Source organism: Amphiura filiformis, chromosome 9, assembly GCF_039555335.1.
Source record: "Amphiura filiformis chromosome 9, Afil_fr2py, whole genome shotgun sequence".
In the NCBI taxonomy this organism is placed as follows: Eukaryota; Metazoa; Echinodermata; class Ophiuroidea; order Amphilepidida; family Amphiuridae; genus Amphiura; species Amphiura filiformis.
This window is the reverse complement of record NC_092636.1, coordinates 38,696,532-38,721,023: the sequence shown is the minus strand read 5'-3', so window position 1 is coordinate 38,721,023 and position 24,492 is coordinate 38,696,532. Positions and strand designations below refer to the sequence as shown.

The 24,492-nt window shown below is 36.5% G+C and overlaps 1 protein-coding gene across 1 annotated transcript; it reads left to right on the top strand.

Annotated features, from left to right (window-relative positions):
- Positions 1-22,939: 22,939 nt before the first annotated feature.
- Positions 22,940-24,277, top strand: LOC140160071 (uncharacterized protein F54H12.2-like). The gene has a single exon (XM_072183341.1). The coding sequence runs from the start codon at positions 22,940-22,942 to the stop codon at positions 24,275-24,277; it is 1,338 nt and encodes a 445-aa protein (XP_072039442.1).
- Positions 24,278-24,492: the final 215 nt, after the last annotated feature.

Sequence of the window (24,492 nt, the reverse complement as noted above, 5' to 3'; positions counted from 1 at the left end):
GGGTACAGTTTGCATCGCATGGAATAACCCTTATCTTTGAAAAGCCTCTCTCGGTTTACACTTAATAAAAAACATATTTAATAAACGCTCTGTATAGTCAGTTGAGATTCCCTTAAATATTTTTTGTTCCTTTCTTATTATACCTTGAATGAGATGTCATGTGACGGACTTGAAGCGAAAGATGCAATAGGTGAAGGGTACGGTGAAATGGTATAGTCAAATGGATATGTGGTTAGAAAGATGTATCCTCGATGGGAGAGCTTCTTTTCAGCCTTGCGTGTGGCAGGTACCGTATACTAATACCTAAGGGCTCCGGTCTTGGAGATTTTGTATTCAAGTGCCGGTTCTGTGCACTAAACATAACTGCATAAAACATTGGCTTAATAATTGCCTAACAGGCAGATGGTGTTGGAGTACGGACTGAAAGCATGACGAGCACAAGATTTACCCGCTCCTAGCATCTTGGCATTCATAACTTTCTATAAAAACAGTTTCATCATTGTTAGATAGAATTTCAATCGGATCTGACGCACAAGAGATAAAGCCCGCGGTCTAATTCCTCCCCGGGGTAAAGGGTTTCTTTCTTTTTTTTCCTTCTGACCACAGATTGCCCATACCTCCGTGGGCCCACACATTGCGGAATAAAAATACGATGCGCAGGGTATCATCAGTGGCTTTGATGCAGGTAGACATGCCAATGGTTACGACACGTTAAGTAGCTCTGCACGGGTTTTACAAAAGAAATTGTAATGTAGTAGCAGCAAAAAATCAGCAGAGTCCTGACCCACTAGCGGCAAATATTATGTCTTTTAAACCGTTTGAATCGAATACATTCTAGAACATTACTATATTACATACAATCAATAGCGCTATAAAATATAACAACTACACTTATTCGGTCAATTTAGCTTGCAAAGATAACAGATTATGCAAAACTGTTGTCTGAATATTGGTTATCTCCAAGTGACGTCTCTATATAAATTAGCTTTACATATACTTTTGTTTTGTTTTGTTTTATTAAAAACAAACCTTTTGTTTTTAAGTTCAATGTTTTGACAAATGAGTTTTTTTGGATTCCATAACTAATGTTGTTTTGAAGTTCTAGAGCAGGTTGAGTCATATATTGCGAACATAACATACGGAGGCCAGTTACATTTTCTTTAAAATTTCGCCCCGAAGGTCCCTGTTGATCTAAGTGATGTTTCCTGAAATTCCATACCAAATATCTCTTTTAAAATGACATGGACTGCTCATTTGGCTCTAGACATTCAAATGGGTAAGGTAAAAACACTTCAAATAACGAACTGTATGTTACAAAGGCATATACTAGTATGCATACATACATGCATTACATTTTTGTATCGGGCAAATTCATCAAGATCTCTGGGACGGCAACTTTACAGTGCATATCATGTCAGTACTTAGATTGTAAATGTTTACATAGCACTGGGACTAATTTGGACAGTCATGGGTTAACAACCTACTCTTTTGAAACTGACTGCGAGATACATGTACATGTATGGCTCTCTGTATCGACATTCTGGGACCGACGGCGTAATGTCCCCTCCGAAAGACGAGTACTCTCATGGTGTATTTACCCGACTGTATAAACGCACCATGGGGAGAGCAGAAATCTGAATTTAATTTACAGATGTTGCTAATTAAATTCAGACTTTTTTCAAACCAATACCCCTGCATACTACCACCGATAGTGATTGAACCCTGGACCTCATGTACCGAAGGTGACTACACTAACCATTTAATTGACCACGCGCTCCTAATGCACAAATCTATATTATAAAAACCCCAAAGAATCCGCCTTAAATATGCAAACTTTCCATAGTGTCGAACTTACTTGACTCGTGAAAATAAAAACCCAACCAAAGTCATTGTTATATTCTTGAACAAAATCTTCCATTATGTGGATTTTAGTCGAATGAGATGATGAAGTAAGCATTCGGAGATGTGCTTTGCACTTGTTGTTTATCAATTTCTCAGTCACATGAGCACGTTCATTCGCTCGCTATCAATTTACAATTGATCTCTAATTCAAAGCGAGAACTAATGTGGTGAGCATCTTGTAGTGTCTTGTTATAGATGCACTTAGCTTCATTGGGCATCTGCTCTGTGAAATCAGTCGACCGACACATGAACATTATCACAACACTTTTTTGAGTGTTGAGATGATACAGTGTCAATAGAAATGGAACACCTTCCTGTTAAGTATAATATGTAACGGAAACAGTTGCCAACACAACTGTTAGAAGGATAGTTACCACTTAATAGGACACACTTCACTGTTAAAGCAAAATTAAAATAGGAAACAATTTGACATTTTGATGTCTCTGTGGATTACTGTTGGTTTATAGAAATTAATGAATTGGGACCTTTACGTATTACCATGAATTTCACTAAATTGAGTAAGATCAAACCATACAAAACTCTTTCATTATTACAAACTCATTTTTACGGTATAACCTTTTCCACAGAAGCACATACAGTTAATTGCATTAAGAATCTCTTCTATTGTAAAGATCGCGAAGACAGGTAGGTAGTTCTACTTCTAGGATATTGAAAGAATTAATCGAAGAAAGGAGAACTTTGCGAGAGAGCGAAGGTAATTTGAGAACCACACATTTCGTTCAGTATTCTAATACAAAGGATCGACATAAGTATCTTACAATATGGCAGGTCAATATTGAGTCAATTATATCTGTTTCTATCGCTGCTTACATGTCACTGAATCTTCAAGTGTTTTGACATTCTAATAAGCTAGTATACCCATCAAAATAATATAGTCGGTTTAATTGTATTGGTTCAAAAATAGGGTATTTAAATGCAGCAAAACAATCACGACAGGTGTGCTATGCTATTTACATAGAATGTTGATAAGAAAACGCAAACAAGAACAGAAGTTTTGGATCATTTTACATATCTTGTGATACCTATATCTCATAGAAAGAACATGAATGTACACTGATTGCTTTAGATATATAGGTCGGTCATAAATGGAATGTCAACAACAGAAAATATAGTTCATCATAATCCGTGAATGGTAAATCAAGAATTGAGTCTATAAAATGAAGACAACATTTTATTATGCACCTGTTTTGAGATTGATTGCACTTTTCAAGAGATCACCATCAAAACTTCTTCATTGAAAAAGCCACAATCCAGCCCACCCACATAAACACGTTTCACTGGATGTATACTATTGATGACTTAATAATACTCTCCAAAATATTTTTCCTTGATGACGGACTTGTGCGCTGCCATATTATATTCTTTTACCACGAACTGCTGATAGACTGAATGGAACACGTTTTATATTACATCTATTTTGTATATGCAAGATTGGCATTCGAGACATGGTTCCTATGTATTGGAAAAGTTCTATAGGACCTTCACTCAAAAGCGTTTACAAACAGATAAATGAAATAATATATTCTTTACTTCAATAAGGTTTCAGGTCGTCAATGTTTAGACTGTGGTATGCATCTGAATGTATGCACAGTGTGTTTTGAGTACACAAAAACAGATTCTAGAATTTTCAATATATTTCTTGAACTTCAATATATTTGGCTCTTCATCTATGTCCGGATAAGATGTACAGCTTCGTAGATTTCAAAGAACACAAACGTACATTTCCATGTCGCGGATCTTTGTTTAAAATACAACTTTTTGGTTTTCAATTAAAGCTAATGTAGAATTTCCTTAACCTAGAAGACGAAAACCAGATCCACAATTTTGAGATGTAAATGTATCTTGTTTTCAAGAAGAACCCAAGCAAGGAAGGGGCAAAAATAGGCAAGTAGTTTCTGGCACACAATTTTCAACATCATTTAATATTACTCTAATAAAATGGTGCAGAGAATGGTACGAAAAGTACATGGAGCAACATTCTGGCTGTTACTCTCTCATCTCCGATTTAGATCATGGTAAGATTTAATGGTTAACCAAAACATTGCAAGGGGAGCGAGCGTGAAGGGGTCAGCAAAGAATTTTGACTACATGTAAATATTAAGTTGCATTGTCGCAATACTCAACGCGCAAAACCATATAGAGATATCGTAAATATTTTATTATGTCCATTAATTTATCTCATTATATATTTTGTTGACACCTTTTTTATACCAACTCAATCAGATGAGCAATTAAGTATTTTTAAACTGTGCACACATCTGGTAAAACCAAATCTAGGAGTGTGTGTAATGACACCACTGATGTAATGGAGTCAGACTCAAAGATGTGGCGTTGGAAATCATTTGATAGACCGCAAGGAAAAGCAACGCTGTTTATAAGTACCCGTGATAGCAAAACAGACATGGAAAAACATCAGGAGAGGCCAAATTGATTTTCTCAGTCGCGTCTGATTTGTCTTTTTCCTTACCTCTCTCATTCTGTGCAAGTATATATCCTCTAACAATTATTTCAACAAGAGTGCACTCAATTCCGTCACATATATTTTACGTAATGCAATCTAACTTTGATATCTATTTCTTTATTAAAAAGGAATAATCAGACTAATATACTGTCCAAATTCTAATTAACGGAGTATTATGAATATAAATTGATCTGGAAACAAACACGTTTCATAAGTTATAAGTGGACTTGTATCAATCCGATTTCACGCTACCCAAGTCCACAAGTATGACTGTTATTTTTTAATTAACACACGGTGGATATTCATACGCTGAGTTCATTTATCCGATGATATTTAGAAGTGAGAGAAAATACGACACACAAGCATTCTCAAAAGCCCGCCAAACTGAGCAGCACTTTAGCGATCATTTTCATGGCATCATTTTTTGTGACCTCTGACATTTGTTTCAGCAGCACAGATGCCGTGTTACGCGCACCTACCACAAGGACGTGTTTACATGTGCATGTTTAGCTCTGAGTGATATAAGGTGGGCAAAATAAGAAGAAAAAAATCCTCAGGAAAAAATTACTGTGCCCCCTTTTTCATATTCTGCAACGTTTCCTGTGAGCTATAGTGAAGATAATTAGCAGAGAAAGCAGTACTGTAAACGTCCATAGGGCAATAACACCCTTAAATTGAGCTGGTCATGAGATTGGCAAAGTACAGCGACTCACCCTCTAAAGATATCTTGTTTTTAGAACGTGTGGAGGTCTTGGGGTATTTGAATGCTGGCTGTCCCGCCCAGAAGAAATTATTACCAGTCTAATGCACAGATTGGAGGCGTGTAAGGTTAGAAGTATATGGTAAGAAAACGATACACTTAATTAACCCCGATGCATGGACAAATTGCAAAAGAAATAAAATTCTGCTCAAACGTCATTGTTGTCATACCATTTCAAAACGTAATTACTATTTGCTATATGTAGTTAATTTCAAATTCTAATTGGTTGTATATGTGTTATGAGAAAAACAGTATTTTGGATTATGAGTTTACTCAGTTCATTCGTTAAAGAAGTACTCCATCGATTACGACGGCACGTATAAGCAAAGTCACGAACAGGCCGTAAACAATAGCGCTTAACACGTGATCGGTTTTATTGGTTTACATGATAAGTATCACCATCTACTTGTTGAAGTCGCTTCTCTAAGTTTTAGGTGTCATAATCAGAGAACTCTACCGTGATTGGAGATAAATGAGAATTATAAAAGAAGGAAGAAAGCCTTTCTTCCTCCATGGAAAGGAAGTTGCATTGACTTATAACGACACGATACCGTCAGAAATAAGGACGCATGATTAACTCTCCACAGAGTATAAATAACAAAGACGTTAAAAGCATTTTCTAAAACGTTTCATATAGAGTTTCGAATTGGTATGAAAAGGAAACCAAAAGGTGCCCCATAGTGAAATTAGTTTAGTCAGAAACATCTGCCATTTCTGTCACTTCATTTTTCAAACAGAGCTATTAAACGTTTTCTTGTCAGAGTGGGGTTCCAAATACCATGCTTCTTTTTTTCTATTACATACATATAGCTTGCGTGCTGTAATGCAGATGTGGTAGTGGATGGTCGCACTTATTACGCAGTATATTAAGAGCTAGATTAAACATGAGACGCACGGGCACCTGTTGGAAAGCTACCAGGCTTGCTGTAACCCCAGGGCTGCTTATGTTTCTATCTTGCGTATTTAAGAGCTATTTGTAACCCTGATGGTAATAGCTTTTTAGAGTATTCAAGAGGAGCGCTGAAACAGGATAACCTATAAATGCAAGCTGTATTGCATCTCTTTCATTTTATTAGTATGAAAGAAATTATTATGGCAGTCACGATCATCATAATTATCTTCATAGCTTTTACGTTATCTCTCGGAATATTGCGAAAAAAATCCCATGTAAGCAAAAAAGATTCCTGGTACTTTGATAGCTGTTTTTATGCTCAACCTATAATTTAAGACTATGGTTTATTACACAGCACGGGAATTATAATACATCATTATATTACACCAGATTGTAAATTGCTTTTAAAATTATATGTGACAACTGTTTAGGTCTGCAGCTGTTGTTGGCTAGATATATTATCTATTACTCAGGCAAATGCCTACCCAATGTGAGTAATTAATGTTTCAGCCATTCCAGGACGATTCAAACGCTTATCAAAATGTTACAGTTCAGCTTTGATGTACAGGTGTTTAAAGCTCTCTCTATATATATAACAAGAGGAACACGGAGAATAACGTTTAGTTAGTCTACGTATACTTTATACTAAGGATAAGTATTACATGTTGGGAGTTTTATTCCATCTCATTTAATGGCTCAATAGGGCTCAGGGTCCTACTCGATTGCATTCACGCAGTCTAACACAATTCACAAACAGATATTGAGCATATTCCAGTTGAAATGCAAGATATGACCTTAATCTTCCACACAGGGAGTGTGCATTTCAAATGGGGTTACCTGCATGGCTGGCTTCATTTGAAATCTACATACCCTGTGTGATTAAGGAGATTAAGGACATGTCTTCCATAGGGGTTGTATGGAACAACTGGAATATCCCATTGTTTATGATTTTGTAAAAGATTTAATCTAGAAATTTAAATGGAGTTGACAGACAAGCTTTTGCTCAGGGAATAACTAGCCTTTCAAAAGTACTCCAGGAATTAGGGAGAGGGAAGGCCCGAGGAAGCCGACCAAGGAGGCCAAAGACGGAGTCACTATATTCTTTAACCGAGAGACTTCTTGACAGATCTTAATACTTAAGCTTCCTGAGAGTCACATATTGTTTTGTCCTTGTACAACTCGATTTAACATCCCCTCTTTTAAACAGCTTACAGTGACTGGTCATTGTTCCTCGCCATCATGATTATCTCGATGAAAGGCGATAAGTCACGAAAACATCAGTTGAATGTGTTTTCCTCTCATGTGTTATCGCTTCCAAACATATCCCTGTAAAGTAAGTCGTCGCTTCAGGTACTTGTCACTTCTCATTTGTAACATTCTTAATTTATTTCTCCCAAAATAGTCCGAAAGTAGTCTAACGATTACTTACGGAAGGCCTGCATTTACAAGGGCAATGAGTTTTATAATGCTAAATTTACTATTCTCAAAAAAGAAAGGGAATAAGTTGCACACCTTTCTCTTAACTCATTTGCTGAAACAATATTGTTGAGTATATATTATATATAAAAGAGAATTTACCGCATTTACGTATTACCAATATATATCATTGAAGTATATCGTCAAGTAGTAGAAGAATCTAGTTGATCTACCATATATCATAAGGGGTGACATTCTGCATTCTCAGTGCCTGTATATATTCAAATTTAGTAATCACATGAGGATGGTTGGTATAGAAACGATACATCATAACTGACAACATTGCTGTGATGAAGGTGCAGAGCCACGATAACTCCACTATATTTTGGGGAGTTAATCTTTCTCTTCAGCTTTAAATGTGTTGTGGTACCACCTCTTGGGAGGTTCAGATAATGTCAAAAGAAATCGAATGGCTTTGCTATTAAGAGAAGGTGTATAAAATGGGTGCATGTTTGCATTTAGAATTTTCCATCGGGAAAAAGGAGTCTTTCCAGGTACTAAAGCAATACTCTCTATTTAGATTACCACACCTCGACAATAGATACTGCACGCTACAGCCTCGACCCCCATTAGTGCTGGTGTTCAAGTAATGCCCATAGCATGATTAGAGGGTATGAACTTCGCCTGCTAATACGAGGACCAATTCATTTTATTCCTTTCTCAAATTTGAAATTGCTGTATTGATTACACGTACATGCTTTATGATATAAAAACAATTCCATGTTAGATCACACAGGAACCAAGTATGATTTTTGCTAAGGCTTCTATGTGTAACACAGTAGCTGCATGGTATGCACACCGAACGTTATATAGCTGTGTCGTGTAGCTATACCATTACAGGAATACGAAATCGGCTGGTAGTAATTGCATTGTATAAACATGGTTTACTAAAGTACACAAGATTGGAAATTTTACTTATTACTGGTGAATGGCTTAAGTAATTGGACGGGTTAGAAGCTTTAGCATTAACTAAATTGGATCAAAAGCAATGCAGTTAAAGAGGAAACACATACTAGTGAAGGGCAAGCCATGAGTTAACATATTAAATCGGCGTAAAGAAAACTTTACGGTTTGAATCAATCAAGGTCATATTTGACCTAATACGTATGAATAGTATTCAATTTTCGTGTTTTAATGCAACTGCTTGCGTTCTATATGTCAAGAAGATGACGAATATCTGACGCTGGTATTTAGCTTGATTACGCATCATCTGATGATGCACAGATTAGTTTCATAACGCAATATACGTATCTCATGTAATGACGACATAATTGCGATGCGCTTTTTCAATTATCATTTTATTATGCAGGACCGACCACAAAAGTCAGTGCTTTATTTTTATATGAGTACTAGTCCATAAACTTGAAGATTCACTAATTTTTTGATATCGAAAGAAATTTCAGTTACGAATGAGATAAGATTAATCTGATCATCGTACTAGAAATTCAATAATTAATTTTTAAGTTTGACATAATAAATTCCAAAAATCTCTGCCGTACGTTTTTTTGTAAATACTTGGTGAAATAACAAACGGTGCAAAGCAATACCAAATCAATACATATGTTCACCTTCGAAACTGTTCTATTCCAAGTGTATTGGAGACGTCATTTTCTGTTTCCCTAAATAGTTCACCACAATGTAGTTTTTCGCTGTAAGGAATTTTCTTACCAATAATGGAACTCATGTTAGCCATTTAGTTTACCTGACTCACTTGATTTCTCAACGAAATGTAACGTGGCGAGGTTTCTGTACTACTGTAAGGCACCAAACCTAATATGGCAAGGTGTACCGGCCCCTCGGGCTACCTAACGACTCTAGACATTAGGCGAATGAACTGGTATATCGTAAGGTGCCACGGTTGATACTAGTCCATTTACTTGATTGAGAAGTCAGGAATAGTGAGTGACTTTATCTCATCTTAGAGCACCTTATTCCCAATATGACCCAATTACCCTGTTAGCCCCTTTTGGGCAACACGATGTTGTACTAAATAAAAGGAGCCAAAATGTCAAGCTTTCTTTATACCGTTTAAGTTAAGTGATACTCTTAATCAATCAGGTTTTAAAATATGTTGTAGAGATAAACAAACATTCACATGTCTCTGTGGGCATAAAAACTAAGAAATATGTTTTCATACACTGTATTTAGGATTGATGTTACTCAAAATATGACAAAGATCTGGAAAGTACATAAGAACCTTTTGCACACTGTAAATTGGCCAGAACACATGGAACGCGTTCATTAATGTAACGGTTTTTTAACACATGACACGTGTTCAACTTATTTAGAGAACACTAGTGTTAATGTAGAGAACACATGTGTTATTACCTCAGAACACTAGTGTAACATGTTCTAATCCTTTAAACTCTGGTATTCAAAATTACTATCTATGAACACCTCGGACACATGAAAGAAATGTAACGGTTTTTTAACACATGACACGTGTTCAAACATTGATTTTCAGAATGCTGGTGTTCAACCTTTATTTATACATTACTCGACAATAAACAAATGCATGGTAGTAAAAACAAGATAATGGCGGTGTTCCGAAGAATTCCGATGAAATCAGAGAGTTTTCACCTAAAGGCAAGCCCAAGGCTCGAACCCTCGCAGATCGTATCTCCCGGCCGACAGCGCAACGCATTAATCGCTCGGCCATCTCACCCTCTTGTGTCTCTCCGATGCTTGTTCATCGCTGTCAACAGATATACTAGTCGCTCCCAAAGTTGCCCTGAATTTCATTCTTCCCTAAATCCTTCGAATTTACTCTCACTATCATCCCATTTGTCTTGAAAAAGACATTTTGGAATAGCGTTTCCCGGGAGCATTTTCACGTTGCATTGCCATTGTTGTTGTTGTTGTTACTTTTATCCCTCCTTCAAAGGAGCACCGTGTATTTCTCGCTGACACGTCGCAGCTCTCCAACGCCTCTATCTGCTCATGCGTTCCATTTTAGAACACCAGTATTCAATATAATCATTCAGAACACTTGTGACACGACTGATCAATACTGTGTGTTCTACATTATACTAAAAGAACACTAATGTGCAAGGCTTATCATATTTTCAAATACACTAGTGTTCTAAAGAGACAATTATGAACACCTCTTACGCGTCTGAGAAGAGTCATGTTTTCGGGAACATTTGCAGTGCAGGTTTTACAGTGAGTTATATTCCTAAAACTAAACTAAACAATACAGTGTTCGTAACGTTATCTTTATTATACAGTTGAGTAATTACATGTCCTTTGAATGTGACGGTACTGTCTGAAATATGTGGAAAATAGGTAGCGACGAATCATTTTCTGTCCTAAGGGTAAGACCACACAAGTCAATGAGATACAAATAAAATGCCCATGGACCGTAGGCAAAAATATTCACCTCCGAATTAGCATGCGCTTTCTGTTCTCTAAGTGATTGTCCTGGACTGAAACTAATACAATTGAGTAGAAATTACTCTTTGCTGTTGGAAGATTATATCGCACGGAGGCCGATCACATAATACGAAAAAAAAAAAAAACCGCTTTATTTTCACTTGCTATCCAGGTATATAAACGTGCTTAAAGATACTAAAGAGATAGCACACCAGGTGCTTAGAGCACTGAGCTAAAACGAGGCCCATTTACTTCGATGCGATACCTGCCATGTTGTTAAAATGAGTATAATTTAACACGTTTAAACTTAGTACATGAAAAACATGTCCATTTGTTAGCCTAATAGCATAATAGATAGGTACATATCATTGTTCTGAGGTCAGCGTGCTTCTATTTTAGCGTACGAAGGAGACGTCTTATTAGTTTCATCTGTATTGTTGTAATGTCAGCTTGAATTATAGGCATGGGTGAGTTGCTACAAGTTTTGTTATTAGTCTTCTGTTTTCCTGAACGGCAAGCTAAGTAACATAATTGTCAGACATTGACATAGATTTGCAGTTAGCAATACGCATGCAATAGCATTGAGAATTGTTGAAAATGGTTATGCAACCCACGCAAGGTGTTAATCAAAAGGTAATTTACCGTTGAAATAAAAATGTGTGAGCGTTATTAACATCTTCAGTTTAACAAAACGTTGAAAACATAATTACACCCCGAACACCCTAAAATAAGTTATTTAATATTTTTATCAAAATTATTGTGTTATTATTTATGACACCTTTTCAATGTATATGTCAATCTTTAATTAATAAGGCATTCCTATAATCCTGACTAACCACGGTAATATATCAACCAACAAAAATAAGTAAATTTGGATGCCCGCGTCCCAAAACACTTTAATATACATTACAGTTTACCTCAATTGTATATATTTTATCACATATTTTTAAATTAATGATATAATTTCTTGTCTATATATCAATGCAGTCAATGTTTTAACATTAACTCTGGGGCATAAATCTATTAAAAGCCCGATAAATCTACCGCTCTCATTTCAAATAAGAAAGAAAGACAAAAATGTTAGCGCATGAATGGAGAAATAATAAAAGTTTAACAATTTGTAGTATGATGGTGCCTAGGGACTACAAGTTATAGTATTGCATTACGCATCTTTCCATAATACAAACCCAGTGCGACAGATAATATTGATAAGCTTAGTGGGGTCAGCTTACAAATGGGCCATTCCATTTGTAATTCATATACCCCTTATAGAAGACATGACCTTAATCTTCCACACAGGGAGTGTAGATTTTAAATGGAGTCGCCCGTTCAGGTACCCCATTTGAAATTCACACTCCTGTGTGGAAGATTAAGGTCATGTCTTCCATAGGGGTGTATGGATTTCATCAGGAATATCCCAATTTATTTCTAACTTCTGTACAAAAATCGAATCTTCCTTATTCACGCGTGAACCAGATTTTCATATCTTGTTTGTTTTTGTCAATTACAATTACCCTTCTATGACCCTATAGGTGGTGATGTATTAAAACGACATGAATCTTGATTTGAATTTCACTATATAATCTAAGGGAATAAACAAAATAATATCCGGCTCTTTCAAATTAAATTTCAATACGTGTGCTGTTATTGCCAAGGACATTAACTTATCTTCGATGTATGACTCGTTGGCGCATCAGCACCTCAGTTTTCGTCCTAACCAACTATAAGATGCTATCAATTTGTGTGAATATTTCTCCGGGGGGTTTAAAGAGATAGGTGGTCAGCCCCTTCAATGGCCTCTAGGTCTTAGCTTGAGCCACGAGCTTGTACTGATAAAGCAGTTTGACTTCGCTCTTCATTTCCTTTACCTGTCAATAGTAAAGCGACATTGCCAAGTGAAATCCCTGCGCTATTATGCTGACACATTTAAACACATAAACATTAACTTTCTCTTCCAAAAATACACAGGTGCCACGGCCAAGTTTCCTGGCATCAAACTAGATTGTCATTCTATTAATCACAAGTAATAACACACTTTAGACGGCGGCTATCTCCACAAATTATTTGAAGCGTCGGGGAATGAGAATAAGGGGGCAAAGAAGACAGAAATCAATGTGGTGTCAGGTGTTCACAGGACGGAAAGAGTTTGTGTTATTGTGTCAATCGCAGTTTGTATGTTTAAACTTTAGTAATTTATGAGATCAAACGTTTTGGGAATTATAAGGACTATTTGTTTAACATTACAAGGTTTACAATCTATAGGAATGTAAGAAAGTCATGCGTCAAAATTGGTTAATAAGACCATCCTCTTTCTATTGCTTACATTAAATAAAAAACAATAATCTATATAGTCCATATAAAGATAAAATTTGAAATATTTTTTAAGGAAATGGATATGTTGCATCAGTCAAATCGGAGTACAACCATGCCAATTCTCTTGTAAGTCTACCCAATTACAGAAGGTTAGTAATACTTTTAGCTATGCTTTTAATACATACTTTAATTATTGCATCGTCGTACTTATTATTATGAAGCTCTAAAATTCATAAAGTTTGATTATTTATTTACATTTCAAGTTCGTTTTCAAGGCTCAACATGTTCGAAGGAACAAAGTATGAAAAATGAAAATGTCAATTTCAACGGATACACATCGCATATAAAGAAACTGAAACGGAAGAGTAGATTAAATGAAAGGAAAAAGGTAAAACAGGCTCTAAATTAATGCGAACGGATATCGGAAGGCAATGCCATGAGTTGTGTCGATACGAATCCATTATTTCCACATACAACAGATATATTTTTGACTTAAATACATAACCTTATGTGGCGTAATATAACCTAGTCATGATGTATTCTTACTTGTAAAAATGCTTTTGGAATGTATAAGTAAAACAAATTTATTGAAGTATTTCTTTACCAATGATGATTTTCGTCGCATTGATTCGCGAAAGGGAAATGCTTACATTACCTAATATTGTCTTGTTATTTCTAACTCTGTGTGTTTCTCCTTCTTCATTAGATACTGACATAGAATAGAACTGCAGACAAAATATTATTTTTTTTCCATCAATGATATCACGGCATTGTCTCCTAAAGTGTTTCCGACAAGCAAATGATTAGCTATAGCTTTTTGTTTTGTTAGTTTCATAATTTCCATAGTAATGGATTGTTATTGATGTAAGTAGTTATATCTGCAAACGAAATTAATAGATGCAACAAAATTGCTTTTTAAATGGCAGACTCAACAAAATATTTAATGATACATTAATGCTTTTAGGACAATTGTGATTCCATCATAGATTACATTTTCTAAAATGGGCATCTTTGCAAACAGAAAGGTCGTGTTGCGATGATGATCCACATAAAGTATTTGATTAAATCAGGGAGAATACCTTTTACACGGCTAGCTTTATAGCTTTAAAATTGTAGCTGCTGGACAGAGGAGTACAATGTTTGCATATTTCGCTAATTCCGCATCTAAAACCCAGAGCTTTGCTTACTTTTGTCTTCATTTATATCCATATTCCAACGATTGGTGATTTGACCAATGAAATAGCCCGTTACAATAGAAATATAACGATCCATCCGATTCGCCAATGAGCAATAGTTTATTACTATAATGTTGAACTCTAAAATAATCATTATTGTTGAATATTTATGGTACTTGTCCGGAGAGTAATGTTTTAGTAGGCCTACCATTCTGTAATTTGTTCTATTTCCCCATGGTTATGCTTACATTTCCTGGTACAAATATACTCAAACCACTCGCCACTAAAAAGAATCAGTGTTTATTTAAGGTATAGTAGGCACCATTGACATTTCCCCTCAATATGTTTGCTGGCCAGCGACGTAAATCTCAGATGTGCTTTCGTTTTATATCATCCAATCTAATATTTACGTTAATTATATAGTTCGAACATAACATTTAAGCACAAAGTATACCAAAAATAAGCAAAAGCTATAACCAATGATAAATTTGCGCATTTGTTCGGTCAACTATTATAATTCCAGATTATAATCAAATTAGATCTAGAAAAAGATCTAAATCAGATATCATGCGTAAGTCAATTGCCAATCATAACTAATTATAGTACCTATAATGTAAAATATTTTTTAACAGTTGCTCTTTTTGCTGATTTATCGAATCAAAAGGTATTTATATCATAAGGAAGTTTATTACTATTTGTTGAACTTTAAAATAATCATTATTGTTGAATATTTATGGTACTTGTCCGGAGAGTAATGTTTTAGTACCATTCTGGAATTTGCTCTATTTCCCAATGGTTATGCTTACATTTCCTGGTACAAATATACTCAAACCACTCGCCACTGAAAAGAATCAGTGTTTATTTAAGGTGTAGTAGGCACCATTGACATTTCCTCTCAATATGTTTGCTGGCCAGCGACGTAAATCTCAGATGAGCTTTCGTTTTATATCATCTAATATTTACATTAATTGGGTCCTCGCTTTAATTCAATATATTTGTATCATTTAAGGGGGTACTACACCCTTCGATAAATTTTGACTATTTGTGCATTTTTCTCAAAAACTAATAACACACTGGTAACAAAAGTGATGCATATCATAGGGGCAAGGAATCCATTTACTACACTGGAATTTCAGTGACCCAAGACAAGCAGTTCGTTATTTATGATAAGAAATGAGGTACCGCTAGGATGTACCTCATTTCCTATCATATATACTGAACCGCTTGTCTTGAGTCACTGAAATTTTAGTGTAGCAATTGATCCCTTGCCCCAATAATATACATAACTTTTGTTACCAGTGTGTTATTCGTTTTTGAGAAAAATGCAAAAACAGTCACACATTTACCACAGGGGTGTAGTACCCCCTTAAGCACAAAGTACCAAAAATACGCAAATAAGCAAATAACCAATGACAAATTTGCGTATTTCTTCGGTCAAATATTATAATTCCGGATTATAATCAAATTAGATCCAAAAAAAGATCTAAATTAGATGTCATAATTGCGTATGTCAATTTCCAATCATAACTAAACATGTTAATAGTACCTACAAAGGTAACATATTTTTAACAGTTGCTCTTTTTACTGATTACCCTATTGCATCAAAAGGTATGAAAATCTCAAGGAATCCTGCTATCTTTGGCACCGATAATGTATAATATTGATTCATGATACGGGGTAGCCTATATAGCCACACTTTAATTACCTCACAACACCTGGTAATTATTGATCTTTTTGACATCTACAATGTCAAGGGGCCTTAAATAACATGGTATCAAAGGCATTGGATTAATAGGAATTTGTACTAAAATATCAGAAGGAAATTGATTGAAAATAATAATAAAAAAATTATTATTCTGTCATCCTTGTTTCCCAGAGTCGTTCCCGCCCCTGGCATATAATAAAATCGTCCTTTACCCTAATCGAAAGTTACCCAGTGAATCTTCTTATTAGGTATTTCAACAGTGTGATTTACATACAAATCATATCATCTGATCCTATTGCCAACAGTGAAATCAATAGTTTTTAATATTTCCTAAATCTAATATAATTGCTTGAATATTGTTAATTAAATCTGATGTATGTATATAACATTCAAAATATATATTGTAAGTTTATGAGAGGGTTTGGAGGTTTGAAATTTGAATTTACACTTAACATTATCAAATATTACTTTTTAGCGGATATGCTACAGGATAAATAAAAATCGAATGCAATTTTGATTTGATTTTGTTGAAATAACGTCACCGTCCTTTGCAGCATGAATTTGTTATAGACAATTATTTGATGGAAGGAAATGTGTCGCATGAATTGCAGTGAATGGTGCCGTTGTCATTTCTAATAGCAAAAGTGGCATGATCATGGTCCAATGATGCTAATTGCCTAAGTGGTTAATGATGTAGAAGTGAGTCTGCAGGAATGACAGAAGCGGCATGAATATACTGAATAATGTGTCAATGATTATGAATGAAATTGATGTGCTGTTAAAAGTCATCGTACTCTTACTCAACACATGACAACATTTTTGATCTTTGAGATAATAATTTATTCACAACTAGGGAATTATCTATGGTTCTCTGTTTTTGTCAAGTATTTCGTGGAGTTCCCATCGGGAAAAGTACATCTATCATGTTACTAATTGATATTATTCATATAAATCATTAATGTTCGAAATATTAATAAAATAGAATATTAATAGGTATAATAAACATGAGAAATTGGATCCGGCCAATCATTACCACACTTTTGTTTTTTATCGCAAGGCTTAGTTGTTGCCCAAGTACGTTCACTAAATGACGTCAGTAATACAACATTCCCAAAGCAAACATCCAATAACGCCCTTCATTTTATCGCCAACCTGAATTGAAAAAGAACATATAAAGTACAAAATGTGAAAACATGTCTAATTTTATGAAACTCACGGAGCCAACCAGTAACAAATTTGATTTTCCGTCAACTTTGTAAGTATTTTAGAACTTTTAGAAAGACATGAAAGATGTGTATAGTATTATTTATAGCATCATAAATAGTGATGTGATAACCCGTTATAGAAGCAATAATAATAAACAGTAATAATATAGTTATTTGTTTCGACAACAAGCTTAATCACATAACAAAATATTTCTTATTAGTTTCCTCCATAAACATACAATGTTATTCAAACCAACGTAGCCTCGTTTTTGAGTTTGATGTAAAGACCTGAGTGTACTTTCACACATAGCACCAAATACGTGCAACTGTAGCCAGGTCGTATCCCAAAGCTGATCATCCTGTCACATCTTCATTCTGGACATCGTCCATTTGCCTACCTCTGATACCCACCCCAGGGCTTAAGGTGCTAGATTTCTCTAACCTAAGCTAGCTCAATTATGTCATGTATTTAAAGGCACTGACTATCAGTAATTCGCTGAACTAGAAAATTAAGAAAAATAATCATCGAATATCACATTTTAAAATTGTTGTAAAGCATTGTAAAGAGTAAAGGTGTGTAAACATATCGTCTCTGCAAGTGATATGACCAAGCATGACCTATAAGGATAATAGATATGCATTTGAGTTACATGGTTAATGTTGGAGGATTCTGTCCATGCGGATAAATGTAGCTACATGCATTTAGTGCAGTTTCATATTTACAGATTGTTATTTACTCCTTTTTTGCAACTTGTGTTTCATATGAATAAACACACAATGATTCAATTGACTTATCCTTGACTTTGAAGCCATTCCTAAAACACACTGACTGCTTTGCGCGGATCACTACGGAGAGCCTTTAATACGTGTAAATTCAAATTCAATTATAGATACAATAGGTGTCATAACATATAGAATAAACTAACACGAGTCCAAATATTATCATTGGTTTTAGTGAAAGGTAACGAAACTAATCAGTAATGAACAACGTGAGGCGGATAAAATCATATCCTTGACTTTGAAGCCATTCCTAAAACACACTGACTGCTTTGCGCGGATCACTACGGAGAGTGCCTTTAATACGTGTAAATTCAAATTCAATTATAGATACAATAGGTGTCATAACATATAGAATAAACTAACACGAGTCCAAATATTATCATTAGTTTTAGTGAAAGGTAACGAAACTAATCAGTAATGAACAACGTGAGGCGGATAAAAGCATTATAGTTAAAGTGGTGACGGAGATGATAAAGTTGATTATGTGCTGCATAAGGGCAACATATCTTTGCTGTTTGTACATTATTTGGCTCCAAAATGGTAGTTATCCATCAACATGCGGAAATGGTCCTATTCACAAGGTTAACCAGGCAACGGAACTGGTGCTTTAGCTTCGAATACAATAACAATCCATCCTATCACACTAACTATTTTGTGACGAGAAATCAAAACTATTTATATAACTTGTACAAAGATTCTTATCATTTGATTGGTCCATTACTAATTATTGATTATTTTCGCTATTTATAGAAAAAGACTATTGCACTCCGCGCAAGTGCAATAGTCAATTTCCATTGCACTCACCCGCAGCTACCATGGCAACGCTGACAGACGCGAGCGTAAGTAGTACTCGGGGCAACGGAGAGACGGAAGTGAGACCGCCCCCAACGTTGGACCGGAAGTGTAGGGGGGAAGTCTAATTAGGTAGAGTGACCTAATGTCCCTTAGAATCCCTACCCTGGGGAAATTCTTAATTGGAGTGAATGTCTGTACTGACTAACATGGTCCTGGTATACTAATTGATTAATTGGGTGTTCCCAACATCCTGGATCAAATTACTTCAGTCTGTCAAAAGTGAAATCATGAACTAATTAGCAACTGTCAAAAATACAAAATCATTAACCAATTAGCGATAACATGTCTCAACTGGTAAAATGAAAAAATATAAATATGAAATAAATATACACCAAATGAAATATAGAAATAATTAAAATATATTAATTAATTAATTGAAGCAACCGGTGGGTGTGGTTTTAAATCGTATAAAACGAGCGAGCACATTTTTGGAAAGTCATAATATCACCATCGATCCTGAAGAATAGAAATCTTTCTGTCATCACGACTTTTGTGCTTACAAGTGCATATATAGGAATGGCAACTAGTACAACACACCGTTATACGGAAGAAGTCGAGAGAGCGCAAAAAGCTAAGGAGGTGGAAGAAGTACGAAAATTGCTGAAGTATTTGTACATAGACCAAATACTCTTTGCCTACAGATCCACCGTGGAGACACGGTGTAACGGGTGTATAATAGATCACCCCTCCCAGAACCAGCATATGTGTATGGAGCCTTTAGACGAACTTTATGCATCGGAGCTGTACATTGAAGCTGAATCCAAAGTAAATAAACATTACTTGAATCTGTTATTCATCGAGACCTGCAACACACTGTGGCTTAACAACAGAGTGATAGATTTTGAGAGGACCATTCAGGAATTTTTACAATGTTGGATGGACACAGATTTTCAAGACTTGGAAAAGACTCTGAAGAACTTGGAAGATTTTTATGTCACCGCAGGCATTTCGGCAGCCATGAAGCTGTGTTCTCTGGAAGCCCGATTTACAAAGTGATAGACATTTGCACGCGAGATTTAGAACTTGACTGCGAATATGGATGTTATGACTGCAAGCTATTAAAAGGCTTTTCTGAAAAAGTTCAAATGATAAGAGAACATCCTGATTATAGAATAACTTTGGATTGGATCGAAAGAAATCTTGTATCTGCCGAGTGTTTTAAAACGCTGATGGAAGAGGTATTTACAGAAAAAGACCATGGATCGACAAAAACTTCTTACAGAGCTTTGACTTTGCTCGTATGTACTTTCGACGTTTGTGCGAAGATTAAAGACAATGATCTTAAAAGGGATATACTTATATCCGTAGACAATGGCGTATCTAGACAGAACGTTGATTGGACAGTGCTAATGAATACTGACAGTACTCTCACAATGTGGGATATTTTGAAAGCTTTAAGTTTCAAATGTTGTTCGTTTGTACTTCAATGTTACTTATATTATCTAGCAAATTTGTGAAATAATACTTTGAAATCAAAAAGATGAATTAAAATATATGCAATGAAACAAATTTGAATGTAATTGTGTTCTTCTTAAGCATCTTTATTACTTAAAACTGTATGTAAAACATAAGGGTAATCATTCTTTGTTAGAATGGCAAAAGACAAAGAGGTAAAAGAATACTTGCGTGAAGTTTACTACGACGCTGGTCATCCTGCCGGTTATGGGAGTGTAAGATCTCTTTACTCAGCAGTCAGAAAGAAAGGTCTAAAGATTACCTTTGATAAAGTTAAAAAATGGCTGCGGAGTCAAGACACTTACACGCTGCATAAACCAGCTAGAAAACAGTTTCGTCGTAATAGAGTGGTGGTATTTGCGATGGATTCGCAATGGGAAGCTGATTTGGTTGATTTGACATCTCTGAGCCGTCAAAATAAGGGGTACAAATTCTTACTCACTTGCATAGATGTCCTTTCCAAGTTTGCGTGGGTGGTACCTCTAAAAGATAAGAGAGGATCTACTTTGGTACAGGCGTTTAAGAAAATCTTATCATACGGTAGAACACCAATCCGATTATTTACGGACAAAGGTACGGAATTCAAAAATAGGGAATTTCAAAAACTGTTAAAGAGTAAAAACATACACTTTTTACGCCCAACAATGAAACCAAATGCAGTATAGTAGAAAGGTTTAATAGAACGCTCAAAACTAGAATGTGGAAGTATTTCACCCATAAAAATACGAGCAAGTATATAGATGTCCTGCCCAAGTTTGTTCAAGCCTACAACAATGCCAAACACAGGAGTATAGGTACAAGTCCCTCATCCGTTAATCTTGACAATCAGATGGAAATCAAGAAAAGGTTGTACGATGAAGATGATGTGAACAAATCACAAACTTTCAAATTTAAGGAAGGTGATCGTGTTCGGTTAAGTAAAGTCAAGATGACTTTTGAGAAAGGATATAGGCCTAATTGGACGGAAGAAGTATTTGTAGTTTCAAAATGCGTAACGAGAAACCCCCCAGTGTATAGGATCAAAGATCTAGATGGAGAGGATTTGGAAGGGACCTTTTACGAGAAAGAATTGCAAAAAGTCGTCAAGGAAGATGATGCTTTATACATTATCGACAAAGTGATAAAACGGAGGAAGAGAGGCGGCAAAAATGAATATTTTGTGTCGTGGAGGGTTACCCCAGCAAATTTAATAGCTGGGTGTCGGACATACAAATTGGGCCCGCATTATTATAAGTACCCTTGTTTTTGATTATCATAGTCATATCGATTCGAATCATTCACGGTGTGAAAACGTTACAAAGATGGCTGTCTCACAATTTTACGCCACTCTACCTAGTAACAGTTCCATACAGTTTTACCCTGACAACAAATTGTCTTCATACACGACCAAACTACACACTCCTTTGAAATTGACGGGTGAATGGGAGGTTTCTTTGGTAGAAATAAATTACCCCAGAACGTGGTATAATATATCTGGGGATACTTGTATCATAAACTACAAAAGTAGCGGTGTGGATGAATTGGAAACGATAATCATGACCCCGGGATATTACGAAGATGCTCAGCAGATCATTTTGGAGATAAGAAAAATTTACCCGAAAATGCTAAGAGAAATATCGTGATGTACATGAAATCACAATCCAGAAAAATGGTTATCAGTTGCAACCATGGAGCTCGTATACAGATTAACGATCTTCTAGCTCGCATGTTAGGGTTTAAAGAGGGGGGATTTTTCAAAAAAGATAATTTTGGTTCATTTCCAGTAGACGTACACCGAGGATTTTATACTTTCTACGTCTATACGGACATCGTGAGGTCTCAGTATGTTGGAGATGCTCACGCCCCATTGCTAAGAACCGTGGATGTTGACCACTCCGTAGTAGGTGGAATGGTTTGTCGAACATACAACAGCCCTCACTACATCCCCATCAAAATACGAGATATTGAGACTGTCCAAATAGATATAAGGCTCGATACCGGTGATCCTGTACCATTTGAGTCTGGGCGAGTGATAAGTAAACTACACTTTCGTCTCAAGCGTTCCCCGTACCTGATCTAAGTTTTCAAAATGTACCGCAAACCCCAAACTCCGCATTACCACGATCCTCACTTTTTCGACAACTATTACCTCAAACAAGTTGGATCGGGGATACCTGTTTACAGAGGGTCCAGCACTCTTCAAAGGGGTTATGGATTGGGAGGTCTGCTCGGAGGGCTATTCCGATCCGCCATACCTCTTCTTAAAAAGGGAGCCGCTACTGTAGGCAAACAAGCTCTTCAAACTGGTATGGAAATAGCCGAAGATGTCATGGCTGGTCAAAATGTGAAAACCGCCGCAAAGAGAAGAATCAAACAAGCCGGTAAACAACTTGGTTCTAAAGTTGTAAAAAGAATACAGACTGGTAAAGGAAAGAAGAAGAAGAAGAACGGGAAACCAAAGCCCAAGAATAAGAGTGGTGCCAAAGGTGGTAGAGGTATAAAGAGAGGTAGATCTGGTCAGAACGTCAGTAGGACAAGTAGCAAGCGAAGGAGACAGACCTACAACGACATATTCATTTAAAGAAAACATGGCTTTACTACACGAAAAATCGTGCCAGTGCACCACGAGTCAATTAGATCTATTTACTGTTCCACCAACTCAAACATCCATCTTGTCAGGAACATGGGATGAGTATCACCCCATCTCTAACCTCCTCGATGGTTCACCCATAGAATTCCATGTGGCAGGTACTCCGGAAGATTATATCGATCTATCTCAAACCAAATTACACATCATAGCAAAGGTAACCAATCAAGACGGGACCAATCTTGTGGCAGATGCTCCAGTTGCCCCCACCAATCTTTTCTTACAATCATTGTTCAGTCAGTGCGAAGTTTCCTTGAACGAGCGTCTAGTCTCTGTGGCCAGTAACAACTACCCGTACAGAGCTTACCTGGAAACCTTACTCAATTATGGGAGGGAAGCCAAGGAATCTCAACTTACCTCGGGTTTGTTCATCAAAGACCGTGCAGGTATGATGGATGAGAATAATCCTTTGGCCGACGATGAACACGCAAACACAGGTTTGAAGAAAAGGTACGAATACTCAGCTCGTAGTAGACGCATAGACATGACTGGACCTCTTCATTCGGACATCTTCATGCAAGACAAACTCTTACTAAGTGGAATCGATCTGAAGGTGAAACTCACGCCATCTAAAGCACCATTTTGTCTGATATCTCCCAACGCTCAAGGAGACTACAAAGTTTCCATAACCCACGCTTCCCTGATGGTACGCAGAGTAAAAGTCAGCCCCAGTGTGTCTCTCGCCCACGCCAGAGCCTTAGAAGTAGGAACGGCCAAGTACAGCCTCAATAGAGTGGAAGTCAAAGCATTCTCAATCCCTACGGGGACTATGTCTTTTTCAAAAGACAATCTGTTCCTAGGACAACTACCGCACCGTCTGGTGGTAGGGTTTGTTGACAATGATGCCTACAACGGCGTATTGGAGAAGAACGCTTACAATTTTAAAAACATGCATCTCAACTATCTGAGTCTCATGCTAGATGGACAGCAAGTGCCAGAAAGCAAGCCTCTTACTCCGAAGTTCACGGTGGGTGGAGGATCGAGTTATATTCAAGCTTACCAGACCCTTTTCTCCGGGTTAAATAAAATGTACCAAGACACCGGGCACTTCATCAGTCGGGAGGAATATCCCCACGGTTACACACTGTATTGCTTCGACCTCTCCCCGGACCTCAACCCTGGAGACCATCTAAACTTAGTCAGAAAAGGAAACCTGAGATTGGAGATGCGATTTGGAACAGCCTTGCCTCAGACAGTCATGGTGATCGTGTACGCTCAGTTTCAGAACATTCTCGAGGTAGACAAACAGAGAAATGTCTTGTTAGAATACAGCGTATAGTCCCAGCAGAGACCGAACAAAATGGATTCCCAACAGCTGAGAGAGGTCATGAAATCGGACAGGCTCGGTAGCCTATACTTTAGGGGTGTATTTGCCTCGGATGATTTAAAGAAACAAGTCGTTAAAAACTTTCCCTGCGGGTACATAGCTAATACAGATCCGAGTCAGAAACCCGGTGAACACTGGGTGGCTTTCTACTTTGACGAAAAAGGAAA